The sequence below is a fragment of the Rattus rattus genome, chromosome 5 (genome assembly GCF_011064425.1).
Source record: "Rattus rattus isolate New Zealand chromosome 5, Rrattus_CSIRO_v1, whole genome shotgun sequence".
NCBI lineage: Eukaryota > Metazoa > Chordata > Mammalia > Rodentia > Muridae > Rattus > Rattus rattus.
In genome coordinates this window covers 70,477,927-70,493,575 of record NC_046158.1, presented here as the reverse complement: position 1 = coordinate 70,493,575, position 15,649 = coordinate 70,477,927, and the positions used below count along the sequence as shown (strand labels likewise).

The 15,649-nt window shown below is 35.5% G+C and overlaps 1 protein-coding gene across 1 annotated transcript; it reads left to right on the top strand.

Annotated features, from left to right (window-relative positions):
• Positions 1-7,667: 7,667 nt before the first annotated feature.
• On the top strand, positions 7,668-8,594 carry LOC116900422 (olfactory receptor 4P4-like). The gene has a single exon (XM_032902165.1). It carries the CDS (start codon positions 7,668-7,670, stop codon positions 8,592-8,594), a length of 927 nt encoding a protein of 308 aa, XP_032758056.1.
• The last annotated feature ends 7,055 nt before the right edge of the window (positions 8,595-15,649 follow it).

Sequence of the window (15,649 nt, the reverse complement as noted above, 5' to 3'; positions counted from 1 at the left end):
ACAACTTCTGTGGATATATTGGCTGAAATAAACACTTCAGTACAGAAAAGAATGGAAATCCAAGTAATATAATGTAAACTTTAGTGAGGGGAAGTGATGAATTTCACCTGATTATCTAATCCATTGGGTTGTCACTAACAGATTTTTCTTCCTTGAAAAAGAAATATGTTTTTCACATCTAGACAATGTGGTTGCCTCTGAAAAGAGCATGTCACTCTTGCTCTTGCTCTTGTTCTCTTGCTCTTCCCCTCTTCTTCTTTGTCCCTTCTCTCTCCAATCCTCCCTCCCCCTTTCTCTCCAAGTGCTCATGGCCAGCATCTACACTTTCCTTTTCTACTCTTCTTCTCTCTCTTGTCCCTCTCCTTTGTCTCATCCTTACATTAAGCCTCTCCACTTGGAAAGAAAAAAAGAGCATGTCATTCAGTCATGTTTGCTTTCTACATGAGAATACACCTTATTGCTTCCAACTCAGTGAAACATCTCAAGAAAGCCTGTGTAGGAAAGTAGAGACCTCCCTTATAAAGATATAAGCCATGACATGAAATAATAGGAGATTTTTTTTTTTGGAGCTGAGAACCGAACCCAGGGCCTTGAATAGGAGATTTCTAGTAAGTGCAGAAAAGAACCTGATAGAACTACAGTATCAGAGTGAGTTATGAAGATTTTCATAGAAGTTGTCAGAATACAATTCCAGGGAGTAGAAATTGACACAAAACACCCTATCATGGTTTAAGAGTGGGTATTCCTGTATTTCTCTTGCTTGTCCAACAGAAAACAATGGTATGAATCCTTATTCTCTTTACCTCAGATTGTACTTTATTTAGACATAGAGATAATAATGATAAAATAGTTCATGAGGTGAACTCTTTATAAAGATAACTTAAGAAATAAAGATAAGCACACACAGAGAAATGCTATGTGAAAGTGATGGCCAATTGAATTGAGATTTTTACAAACCAAAGAGCTTTCACAAAGGCCTATAAACTCAGGATCTAGATGGTGCATGGTACAGATTCTCTTCAGAGTCCTTAGCAAGTAGTTATCCCATCACTAGTGTGATCTCAAACTTTAGCCTTTGAAAATGTAAAAAAATAAATTATTATCCACCAAGTCACCCACCATGTGACACGACAACTCATTGGTACCTAGGAAACACATCTGAAAAATTCTTTTTAAATTCCACCTCACACCAATCAAAATGGCTAAGATTAAAATATAGTGAAGCTGTGGAGAAAGAGGAACAATCCTCTACTGCTGGTAGGATTTCAAACTGGTACAACCACTCTGGAAAATCAATTTGGTGGTTTGTCAGAAAATTTGAGATAGTTCTACCTGAAGAACCAGCTATAACACTCTTGGGCATATACCCAAAAGACACCCTACCATACCACAGAGATGTGTGCTATATCATGTTCATAGAAGTCTTATTTGTAATAACCAGAAGCTGGGAAAACCCAGATGTACCTCAAGGGATGGATGAACACAGAGAATGTGGTTCATTTAACCAATGGAATACTATTCAAATATTAAAAATGATGAAATTATGAATGTTGCAGATAAATGGATGGAACTAGAAAATATCATCCTCAGAGAGGTAGCTCAGAACCAAAAGATCATGCATGGTATGGACTTGCAGATAAGTGGATATTAGCCAAAAAGTACAGAATACCTAGGATACAACCTACAGACAGACCATAAGAAGTGTATCAAGCAGAAATGCCCAAGTGAGGAGGATTCACTTCCACTTAGAAGGGGGCAGGAAATAATCATGGAGGGCAGAAGACGGAGGGACATGAGTAGGAGAAGGGACTGGGAGGGGAAAGGGACAGGAAAGAAGCCCAGTGGGCCAAGAGAATGCAGGCATATAAGCAGCCTCAGGGAGTTGGGGGTAGGTGGACTCTCTAGAAAGTATCAGAGACCTGGGAGTTGAGACACTCTCAGGACTATTTGGGGGTGACTCAAGTCAAAATTCCCAGCACTGGGGAAAGGGAACTTGAAGAATCCCCCTCCAGTAGATAGGCATGGCCACGAGTGGAAGGACAGGTTTAGCAAACTACAGTCAAATTCCTGATTCAGAATAGTTCTTGTCTAAAAGAACTGCAGGCACAAAAATGGAGAAGAGACTAAAGGAAAGGATTTCCAAAGAATGGACCAACTTGGGATCCATATCATGGGGTGGGGCAGGCACCAACACTTGGCATTTCTATGCTATGATGTGTTTGCACTCAGGAGCCTGGCATGGCTGTCCTCCTAGAGGCCGTATGAACAGCTGACTGAGACAGATACTTACACTCAACTATTGGACTGAAGGCAGGGACTTCTATGGTTGAATTAGGGGAAGGATTGAAAAAGCTGAAAAGGAGAGCAACGCCATAGGAAGACCAGCAGTCTCAGCTAACCCAGATTCCATAGAGCTCCCAGAGACTGAGACAATAACCAGGAGCATACACAGTTCTCTGGCACATATGTAGCAGAGGTCCACGTGGAGGAAGATGTGCTTAATCCTGGAGAGCCTTGAGGCCACAGGGAAGGGAGAACCCTGGTGGGGTGGCTTGGAGTACCCCCTTGGAGCTAAGGCGGAGGAGAAATGGGATGATGAACTGTATGAGAGAGGACCAAGTGGGGGCAATGATGAGAATGTAAATATTATAAAATAATTTTAAAAAGAACCAAATAAGTTAGTTCTAACAAAACCACATGAGTAAGTTCTTTAAAAAGAGCCTGGATATAAACAACAACAAAAGTGTATCATGTCCCTCTTTAAATCAAAGTATATAGATTTACTAAAAATTTCTGGTAAAATCCAACCACACATTCATATTGCGGTGGGTCCTTAAATATCTTTCATTTTTGCCAATACATTCTTTGATAATCTTAATAATTTCCTAGAAAAGCATGGAAAAATCAATAAGATGACTGTTAAAAATCCTGGAAATTAAGAAGTACTGGAAGGGAAGAAAGAGTGAACCCTAAGTAAGACTACTGTAAATTATACCATACCAAATGGTCAGTCTGGATACATAAATACAACTAACTGTATACAGACTGATCAGGTTATAGTTATGTATTTAGTATTATGTGTGTGTATACACACACACAGACACACACACACAGACACACACACACACATACACACACACTGCATATATATATATATATATGAAATGTATTTAACACGTTAATCATAAAAAGTAGCCATAACTTTGAAAGAGAACAAGGATGGGTATATAGGAGGGTTTGGAGAGAGAAAGTAAAAGTGAGAAATGGTGTCATTACCATCTCAAACAATAAGAGAAATAATTAAAAATAAAAATTTAAGAAAATCATAGTATTAAGCAAAATGAAATAGAAAATAACACACTAAAAAACTTACATAGTATGAGAAAAGTTAGGTAGTATAAACCTGATGACATACCTTGGGGCATGGAATGACATTGTAAAAGGTGCATCTTATAAGGAGTTTGAAATGAGGTCATCTAAATTTGACCCTTATTACATTAAGGAACTTACAATTTTGTTTTTTATTAATAGACTTTAAGCCTTTATAGTTAAGAAGACGGTCAAGATGTAATGAGTATGTAAATACTTAATTCCTGTGTAGAAAGTGGTAAATATTTTAGAATACATTTTTCCGATAACATAAACCTTGTGTAATGGTATGTCATATGGTAGCTTAAGCCATTTAAAATACTTTTAAAGGACACATGAAAAGCTAAACATGGATAGGTAAAATAAACACACATTTATTTTTGACATATTGCTCCCAGAATTTCCTTGGGGAGTGTTCAGGTGAGATTTCATCCAAGTCTCTTCAGTGCCCTTAAATTCTCTTCTACTGGACTGCAGTTTCTCCAGAAACGTGCCCTGCAGGATTGGATTTGAAACTTCATCATCACAGAGAAGGAAGGAAGTCAACGTCAAGGAGTCGGGATGCAACTCCCATTTGTCACATGAATCTGATGGGCCTCTTGTTTTCATATTCAGTATTCACAGAGTAAGTGCTAAATGCCCCATTTATTTTAATTACAATTCCACAAATACACAGAGCATACTGCTTATTTGATTTCAGTTTTACCACTTGAAATATCTACTAGTTATTTTGTGTCAGAGTGTATTTTTAAAGTTTATTGTCACGAGTTGAAATTACTTCAAATGCTGATAGGAATTGGCCAACATGAAAGTGTAAGCTTTTTAATTTTACATTTTTTATGTCATCCTTTTTTTCCCATTACTTAAAATAAATCTTTACTGTAAATACAAATCATAGAATAATCCATTCTTATTTTCTTGTTTTCTAGCAGAATGGTAATTCTCAGGAACCATGTATTCTGATAATATAGCTGCTTGCTAATTGATTTTGATAACTTAAATTCATTCTGTTCATATCCTAATTTCATATTTAATATTTGTGACAAATTTTTAGAGGATGTTTTCCAATAGAAAAATCTGTCAGGGATATTTTGTTGAAGTCTTAATTTTAAATTCTGTAATGGGAAATGCTGGAACAGAATAAGAAGGGAAGTAAGGATAGAGTCTTAATTACTTACGGTAGAAAAATGATGATGAAATCAAACATTTGAAAATTACATAAACAAATAAACAATAAGCAAATGTACACAGTAAATTTCAGAAATCTGTTAATAATTATATATATGTCACAGTACAGGGAGAAAATTTTATTTTCTGCAAGGTGTTTGGTTTGATTATTCTGCGTAAGGAGGATTTTCTTTTGTAGGCATTATATTCAATTTTCTTGAGTAAATTTGTCACCTGATTTCTGCCCCTCTATCAGTGACTTCATGTAGTACTGTCCCCTCTTTGTTCATATTAATGCAAGCCTTATTAATGCAGAATTAGTTTTCAAATTAGCTTGTAACTTCTACTCAAATCCATATTTAAGGTCACATAAAATTGCTGAAGGAAAATATCCTCAGCGCTCCCCTTGTTTTACAAATGCCTTAGAAATGTTCAGAAATTATTTCCTTTTAAAAATAAGCCAATTAAACAAGATGAAGTTTCACCCCCTCACACTCAAAAATAGCTAATTTTAGTTAGTTATTACCCCATATTAGAGATATATGTCTATACAAGATTGTTTGGATATTTATGAGATGAATACCCTGTGGTGGAAAATATTATCTAGTACACATCTGCATGAGAACAATCAAAGCTTAACATCATATATGGTATGCAGTGATTTTGAGAAAATCAAAGCCAATTCTATGCAAAGGAGAAGCACAATGATAATGCTGGCATTTCTTCCTTGTAGACACAGCTAGAGATTGTGTCTTAGGAATTATTTGACAAACATTTTTCCTGAAGAGAATAATTTATGTGAGTCAAAAAAATCAACAAGAATATGGAAGCCTAAAGCTGAGTATCTTCCTCTTTTCATTATGTCTTGAATCCTCAATGTCAACTTTATATCTAAGAAATCATGTATTTTATTCGAATTCTATTGACAATTTAAAAATAGAGGGGAATGCTAGGCTGCTGAGGCAGGAGTGAGTGGATATATGAGGGAACTCCCTCATAAAAGCAGTGGGGAGAGGGGATGGGATAGGTGTTTGGGGAGAGGAAACCAGGAAGGGAAATAACAATTGAAATGTGAATAAATAAAATAACCAAGTTACAAAATGGAAATGACATTGAATTTTCCTCATCCTGAGAGAAAATGAAGAACTGGGGATATTTATTTAAATGTTGGTGGTGATTAAATGTATTCCCTGTTTCTTTGTTTGTTTGTTAGTTTTTGAGGAATATTTCTTTGGACATGCATATGAGGGACAGGAGTATGTCTACTTATATTTGCATCATATTTGATGATTTGCAGATTATAGTGCATAGGTTGTTCCTTCTGCAACTACCTTTACCTCAGTGAAGGAAGAAATAACAGGTTAATCATGAGCTTAAGTTTTTCATTAAAGAAGTAAGGAAAATCTCACTGGTAAGGAAATCAGCATTTAGTTTGATTATAGAATCTTTTGATCATCACCTACTTTATTTCTTAGATATAAGCATGTGATTCCACATCTTTTAAAATTCATTTAATCACTCAAGTACACATAGATATCAGTTTGGTATGATGTATTACATAATCATTATTAAATTTGGGTTATCTTTGAAACTATATGTTTCAAAGTTTATGGTTTATATCATATGTGACAACTTGCAGATTATTATGCCGAAGGTGTTCTTTCTATTATTATATCTACCTTAGTAAAGAAAGAAATAATATATTAGATAATAACATGCTTGTCTTTGCACTACATGATTTTCCTTATTGTCATATAGATCCATTTAATGTATTGAAGTATCTATTATGTATTCCACAGTAATAATATATCATACTCTATTTCTGCTTTGTTACTTGTATGTATTTAGACCTTTTCCTGTTTCGAACATTAAAAATGTAGCAATGCGTGTATTTTTTGTCCTTTTAGTGGAGTCCTTTTAACAGAATAAATACTAATCTATAATTATTTTGAATTATATGTGCAAAATGGCAAGAACTCAGAGTAACATGACATTATTATTTAATTTTCATTTCCCTGCTTTTAGATTTAACTGTACCCTTTCTCATATGACACTTTCATAAAATTGGGGAATAATCAAATGAGTGTATTAACTTGAGATGAATGGGTAGATTATGAATAGATCCATAAGATTCTATCCATTAACTCTTTCTGTGTCAAATGTACTTTTCCTGATGATTTATCTGTAATGCCACATAGGGCAAAGTGCATAGATCACTCAGCATTCTAACTCTTTATAGTAGGTGACATTTTCATTCATGGATAAGGTTGATTAATTGATTTACTTCTGTAAAGCTTCTTGAATTGAGCATCTGGGTGACACATTTTATACCAGCTATTGCATTTACAGAAAATACATAAGAAAAGAAGGAAAATATTTTTTCTTTTCACTCACATATTTTAAGAATTTTCATCATGCACATGCAGAGAATCTTGTAAAGTAAAAACATGTAGTTCAATCTAAAGATGCATGTTGTTTAAACAGGTGACCAGAAGGCAGTCCTCTGGATGTATACTGTGTCCCTGCAGGAGCTAACATCCAAGGCAATGCCAGAATAGGAACAATTGATGACAACATCTGGGCCTCCGGATGTGATTGGAAAATGAACTGGAAAATGAAGTGAAATAGAGAAAATCATAGTCTCTCTGGAACCCAGACAAGACTCCATCATGTTCTCTAAAATTTTGTCAGTTGCTCTTTATCACATTTATTATTTTTATCATAGGTTTTAATATCAATTGTGAGGTTGCTATGAAGAGTGTAATGTGACATATTGAATCCACTTGTATCTTAGTTTTGAACTTAGAATATGTGTTTAACTTTTAAAGTATCTGTCTTGTTCTTACCAAGTGTAAAGTTTTGGAATTTCTCCAGCAACTAAAATTAATTTATTATTTGAACTACATTTGCTTTATCAGTGTCACTCTACACATCTGTTCTTGTGAATGAATTTACCATACTTTCAATTATTTCATGCATCTTAAACAAAAGTCTATTTACAGTAACAGACTTACAATTTAATTATCCCAAACAGTCAATACATATACTTATTGGTTAAAATGACTCTGAAAATAAATCAAAGATATCAATCACACATACTTTCCCTCTAAATAATCAAACACACAGAAGCAATGGGATATGGGAACATCACAGAATTTATCTTACTGGGGCTTTTCCATAATGAGGATGTCAAGGCAATATGTGCTGTGTTATTCTTACTATGCTATCTTGCAATTCTCTGTGGAAACTTGATTGTTCTTCTCACTATCAAGGGCAGTCAGCTTAGTGAGCAGCCGATGTACTTTTTTCTCAGCTATCTGTCTTTCATGGATGTCTGCTTCACTTCCACAGTAGCCCCAAAATTTATTATAGGCCTATTGGTACAATGTAACACAATTTCCTACAATGCCTGCATAGCACAAATGTTTTATGCCCACTTCTTTGGTGCCACTGAGATATTTATATTGGTGGTCATGGCCTATGATCGCTATGTAGCAATTTGCAGACCTCTTTACTACATGATCACGATGAGCAGACAGGTATGCTACATTCTTGTGATAGGCTCAGTTTTTGGTGCTTTTATACACTCACTTGTGCATGTATTAGTTATTATCAGACTTCCTTTCTGTGGCACCAATGAAATAGACCACTACTTCTGTGATATATTCCCTCTGCTGAAGCTGGCCTGCACTGAGACAAGACTTCTGGTTATTGTAATCATTACCACTACAGGGGTGATGTCCATTTTGACCTTTGTTGCATTGGTCATTTCTTACATCATCATTTTGTCCATCTTGAGGACCAGGTCATCAGAAGGCCGTCGCAAAGCTCTTTCTACCTGTGGCTCACATATCACCGTAGTGTTCATGTTCTTCTTGCCACTCATCTTTACCTATGTTCCAATGGGTGATTCTGTTGGGGATGACAAGGTGTTTGCTCTGTTTTACACCATGATTGCACCATTGTTCAACCCTCTCATCTACACACTGAGGAATACAGACATGAAGAATGCCATGAGGAAGGTGTGGTGCCAAGACAAACTGTTTGAAGGAAAGTGAAGCCTCTGCTGGTGAAGCTTTTTTCCCAACCATGTACTATCTACAGAACAAATGTGAGCTATGTAGTAAGATAGCAGGATGATGATTAGCCAAGAGAAGTTTTAAGGCCCACTCCCCAAATAAGATTCAAATCAATGGGCACTATGTATATAGTTGAATCAAGTAACTATTTTCTCCTTCACCAACCCAAATATAGTTGATATTATTTTGTTTTTATTGGTAGAAAGTATAAAAACTATATAATTTTACAATTTTATTTTATTTTAGGAAATTAATGTTTTGTTAGAGAAAGCCATCATAGAGAAGTCCAAATCACATTCTTTCTTCTGTTCTTACTATAGATAACAAAATAAAAATGGGAAAAGAACCAATATTGCATTTAAGTTGTTCATTTGTGTCTTTTTACCTCATGTTTCTCAATCATGTTGGAAAACCTTTATGAATATAGCTTCTTATGTTATTAAAAGATACCATCTTGCGGTATACTTTTTGATCCTCTCACTCTCACGGTTGTTTCTCCCTTTCTCCTGAAATATTTCCAGAGCCTTAGCTGTGGGAATTTTTGTAGATATATTTCTAGAAACCGATCCCACAATTTTGAATTTTCATTGTTGTTATTTTCTGTATGGTCTCCATCTGTTACAAAGAGAAGATTCCTGGTTGAGGGATGGAGAGTACACTTATCTGTGATTATTAGGACAATTAATCAATTAATATTGATTTCAGGGTTCATGTTTAGTAGGATAGTGTTTGTAGATTCTCTTCTAATAAGCATGACTTCACTAGGACTAGTAGTTAACTACATTTCCATTAATAAGCCCAATTTCCCTCTTCTTAAGTGTGTCTTCAGTCCAATGAGAGAGCTGTTAACTACTACCAATGAATTTGTGCCACTATTGTACCCCTTAGGATTATTAGGCCTGGCTGGTTTTTCATGTGGTTTATAGGTGTTGTAGCTGAGTAAGACTGTTACCTTCCTCCTGTGGGAGTGGGGAAAGTGATATTCCCCACCAAAGAGCATATTTATTTGTTGCTCAGAGTCAAATAGTCAACTCTCAAAACATATAAAAGTGACATTACATGACTGACTAGAGGATGTAGACAAGCATATACATAGACATTTATACATAGACATTTTAGCTTCTGAACTTTTATTGTATAAAATTTATAATAGGCAATAAATGGTCTTTCAGAAGTGACCTCATATAATACTCGGCCTAGTAGATGAGAAAGAAACTTCTTTTTTACCTGAAGGCAATGTAAACCAGTTTCCTTATATATTTCAGGAGAATGGTATGTCTGTCTGTCTATCTATCTATCTATCTATCTATCTATCTATCTATCTATCTACATATTTATGTATATACATACATATGTATGTGAATATATGTGTGTAGGTCTGTGATTCCAAATTCACCAGTACAAGCCTCAAATGTGTACTGCTGCTCCTGTCAATAACCATTCTCATGATGACACATGAAGGAAAATATCCACCATCACAGTCTTCCAAACTGATCTCAGGAAAGAGAGTTGCACAATGGGTGGTGACTTTCTGAGTGACATTGATTAAGGCCACTCAGAGCTTATTGCAACAATATAAATATTTTAATTATATACATATCTATATATATATGTGTGTGTGTATGTATATATATGATAGATAGATTATTCAAATAGAACATGTACTGATTATAAATTATTTTAAATTATTATAAATTGTTTTCAATTAGTGTGTTAACACACTAGTATCATTTATTAGCAATTTTCTAGACACTGTTATAAACTGTCAGAAGTTTAAGGTTAATACATACCTAGTAAGATATACAATGTCACGGGATTCAGAAAATGAACGACTTGCAGGTCTCTGGAACTTCGTAAACAAACAGGATTCATAAAATGTCCCCCACAAGAGTATGAGCTCAGTAAATGATTACTGGAGGAAGAGACAGATTAAACAGCCAACCTGCCTTGATGAGAACTACAAACTTGTGGGCTGGCTGACCAGGATTGCAGCTTTCCTGGATCATCCCACACAGCCAGTTTGCTTTCCAGAGATATAGATACACTTGAGTCATCCTGTAAGTAACCCCTTACACACAATGTATCCTCTCTCAGTATATCTGAATGAACTTTGCTGGAGTAATTACTTTGGTCTGTTGTAGCTGATTTCCTGAATAGATATTTGATTGCATCTCCTCAGAAATGTATCAAAGTCTCACAGTGCCTATAGTAACAGGGATCCTCCAATCTCCACTTCTATAGTTCTTGGATTATAGATATTGCCACTGTATCCATTGATTTAAGCCTATAGTCATGAGGACTTGAACTTTGGTCTTCATATTTGTGTAACGAGCTCTTAATGAGTCCTTTTGACCATATCAAAGAATATATTTTAATAAAATATTTTAATTTCAGAAAAATATATATTTTATTCTAGTATATTTTAAGTTAACAATATATAACATATATGTTTGCATCTTGAACATATGAACTGACAGAGAAATGCCCGCATACATAGCTCCTGCACAGGTTCAAGTCAGTTAGGTCTCAGAACTGTGATGGAGATATGGACACAGAATCTCACCCCAGCCAATGATTACAGTTGTTTGCAAAAGAAATTTTAGTTTTTCCCCAGTGGTGTGAAATTAGGTATTTCAGCCACACTTCAGGATAGACCCCATTCCCAGAAGTAAACACAAAATAAACTTTATGGTATTTCATAGGCTTTTGGTGCATATTCATATTATGGGGAGCATTTTTGTCTTATTGTACATTTACTTATATAGTTTGATTTTAGATTTTGGGGATATGTGGGGCTGTGCATGCATGCTTCTTATTTTATCTTTTCTTTTCTATATTTCTGATTGATTTTCACAAAGACAGGGAAAAAAAGAATGTATTTGGATGGGTGGCAAAGTGTGAAGTATCTGTGAGGAATTAGGAGAGATGATATGTTTGAGAATAATATATTATAAAATTTTCTCAATTAAACATACTATCTATTACTTTACATACATATTTAATTTAATTATACTGTGAATATTGCAATAATAATTCTATTCACATGAGAGGAAACAAACTCAGAAAAATATCCAATTCAGGTTATGTACTTTCAATTGGGCTCTTTGACTCCCATGCATCCTATACATGCATGCAAAAAATAAAAGGAAAGATTAAATAAATAATTAAAACTAATGTTAAATTAAAGCTGTTGGTAATATGGCCATTTTTACTATGTTAATTGGGCCAATCCATGAGCATGGAAGATCTTTCCATCTTCTGAGGTCTTCTTTGATTTCTTTCTTCAGAGACTAGAAGTTCTTGTCATACAGATGTTTCACTTGCTTGGTTAGTGTCACAACAAAGTATTTTATATTATTTGTGACTATTGAAAAGAGTGTCATTTCCCTAATTTCTTTGTCAGCTCATTTATCCTTTGAGTAGAGGAAGGCTACTGATTTGTTTGAGTTAACTTTATATCTAGCCACTGTTGAAGCTCTTTATCAACTGTAGGAGTACTCTGGTGGATTTTTAGTGGTTGCTTTCTCTGTATCCCACAGTTAGGGGTATGTTGCAACTTCATTTTTATTAAATTCTAAAAGAGGTCTTTTGTTTCTCTCCTTATATCTTCCTTGACCAGTTATCATTGAACAGAGTACTCAGATTATCCACAGTAGTGATACCTTGACTTGTTGCTTTCTAATTTGTATCCCTTTGATGTTCATTTGTTGTAAAATAGCTCTGGGTAGAATTTCCAGTACTATATTGAATAGATAGGGTGAGTGAACAGCCTTGTCTAATTCCTTATTTTATGTAGGATTGCTTCAACTTTCTCTCCATTTAGTTTGATGTTGGTTATTTTTATGCTTTATATTGCTTTTATTGTGTTGAGTTACAGAATGTGAATTCCTGATCTCTCTAATACTTTTGACATGAATGAGTGTTGCATTTTGTCAATGGCTTTTGCAGCATCTAATGAGATGATCATGTGGGGTTTTGTTTGGTTGTTTGTTTGTTTGTTTGCTTGGGTTTTTTTTTTTTTGCAGTTTGTTTATATAGTGGATTATTTTGATGCATTTCCATCTATTGAACCATCCCTGCATCCCGGGGGTAAAGCCTACTTGATCATGCTGAATGATTGTTTTGGTGTGTTCTTGGATTCGGTTTGGGAGAATTTTGTTAAGTCTTTTTGCATCAATATTCATAAGGGAAACTAGTTGAAGTTCTTTTTCTTTGTTAGGTCTTTGTGCGTTTTAGGTATCAGTGTAACTATGGTTATATAGAACGTAATGTGTAGCGTTCTTTCCATTTCTATTTTGTTAAATAGGTTGAGAAGTATTGGCATTAGGTGTTCTTTGAAGGTTTGATAGAATTCTGCTCTAAAACCATCTGGACCTGGGCTTCCTTTGGTTGGGAGACTTAATGAGTGTTTCTATTTCTTTAGGAGTTATGGGACTATTTAGATGGTTTATATGAGCCTGATTTAACTTTGATACCTGGTATCTATCTAGAAAACCATCCATTTCATCTAGGTTTTCCAGCTGTGATGAGTATAGGCTTTTGTAGTAGGATCTGATGATTTGTTTGAATTTGTTCAATTTTGTTGTTATGTCTCTCTTTGATTTCCTCTTTTGTTTATTTGGACCTGTTTCTGGATAATGTTTCTGTGCCCTCTGGTCAGTCTGGTGAAGAGTCTATCTATCTTGTTTATTTTCTCAAAGACCCAGCTTTTGGTTTTGTTGATTCTTTGAATAGTTCTTTTTTATCCTACTTTGTTGATTTTAGCCCTAAGTATGATTGGTTTCTGAAATCTGTTCCTCCTTGGTGTATTTCCTTCTTTTTGTTCTAGAGCTTTCAAAAGTGCTTTTAAGCTGCTACTCTATTCTCTTGCCAATGTCTTAATGAAGGTGCTCAGACTAGGAGTTCTTTTCTTAGTACTGCTTTCAGTGTATCCCATAAGTTTTGGTATGTTAATTAAATTCTAAAATATCTTTAATTTCTCTCTTTATTTCTTCCCTGATCAAGTTATCATTAATTAGAGAGTACTCAATTCTTCAGAGCTATTCTCAAATTCATCTAGAATAACAAAAAAACTTAGGATAAAGAAAACCATACTCAATAATAAAAGAACTTCTGGGGGAATCAAAATCTCTGACCTCAAACTACATTACAAAGCAATAGTGATAAAAAAAAAAAACTCAATGGTATTGGCACAGAGACAGGCAGTATGATTAATGCAATAGAATTGAAGACCCAGAAATAAATCCACTCACCTATGGTTACTTTTGATTTTTGACAAAGAAGGCAAAACCATCCAGTGGAAGAACTTAAAGAACTGTTCAGCATCCTTAGTAATAGGGGAAATACAAATCAAATGACCCTGAGATTCTACCTTACATCAATCAAAATGGCTAAGTTCAAAAACTCTGGCAACAGAAGATACTGATGAGGATGTGGAGAAAGAGAAACCCATCTCCATTGCTGGTGGGACTGGCAGCTGGGAAAACTACTTTGAAAATCTATCTGGTGGTTCATCAGAAAAATGGAAATAGTTCTACCTGAAGACCCAGTCATACCACTCCTGGGCATGTACCCAAAAAATGCTCCAATATTTTTATAGCAGCCTTATTTATAGTAGCCAGAACCTGGAAAACAATTGAGATGTCCCTCAACAGAAGAAACTATGGTACATTTCTCCAATGGAGTACTACTCAGCTATTAAAAACAATATCTTCATGAAATTCACAGGAAAATGAGTGGAACTAGAAAGTATCATCATGAGTAAGGTAGCCCAAGAACAAAATACACGACTTGGTTTGTACTAATTAAATGGATTTTAACCCAAAAGCTCATAATATCTATGATACAATCCACTCACCATATGCAGCTTAAGAAGAAGGAAGACCAAATGTAGATACTTCAATCCTACATAGAGCATGAAACAAACCAAACCAAAAAATAAAACCAAAAACAAACAAACAAAAAAAACAGGAGTTAGAAGGAGGGAGGAACCTGGTATAGAGAGAGGAGGGGGATGGAAATTGGGGCAGGATCGGGTATTGGAAGGAACAGGAGAGAAAGTACAGAGGATCAGGAAATTGAATATAAACATGGTGCAGAAGGATATGATGAACTGGGGGTAGCCAGTCCCAGACTTCAGGGAAACAGGTTCCCAGGAGCCAGTGGAGATGACTTTAGCTGAAATACCCAACAAAGTGGAGATATAACCTGTAGAGATCACTTTCAGTAGATAGGCATGGTTCTCAATAGAGGGATGGGAGTACGCACTCAAAATTGTACCCCAGATATATTCCTGTCCAAAAGAACGAAAGCAAAGAAATGAAACAGATACTGAAGGAAAGACCATCCAGAGACTGCACTTAGGGATCTAATCAAACTTCACACACCAAATTTTCACACTATTGCTAATACCAAGAAACACTTGATGAAAGGAGTCTGGTATGGCTATTTCCTGTGAGGCTGAGGCACTTGCTGACTGACAGGAGGCTGGTATGGCTACTCCCTGAGAGGCTCTACCTGCAACTGACCAATACAAATACAGATACTTATAGCCAACCATTTGACTAAGCCTGGGGACCCCAATAGAAGAGTGGGGGGAAGGACCAAAAAAGCTGAAGGGGATTACAGCCCCATAAGAAGAACAATGTCAACTAATCTGACCAGCCAGAGTTCCCAGGAACTACATAAATGGAAGGAGCCAGGACTTGGATACATATGTAGCAGAGTATAGCCTTATCTGACATTAATGGGAGAGGAGGGAGGCAATACCTAGAAAATAATTCTCAAAAGATGCTGGAAAGATGGCACCATAGTTGAGAATGCTTGCTACTATGTCCAATACGGAGGTCAACGTTAGCAGCAAACAACTGAACTGAGAACAGGAACCCCTTGTGGGGAATTAGAGGAAGTATTGAAAGAGTTGAGGAGCTTGCAACCCTATAAAAACAACAATGCCAACCAACCAGAGCTTTCAGGAACTAAACCACCAGTGAAAAATTGTACATGGACTGATCCAGGGCTCCAACTGCATATAT

Bases quoted from the DNA above. Each gene is read 5' to 3' on its own strand.
- LOC116900422 (XM_032902165.1), top strand. From the start codon at position 7,668: ATGGGATATGGGAACATCACAGAATTTATCTTACTGGGGCTTTTCCAT.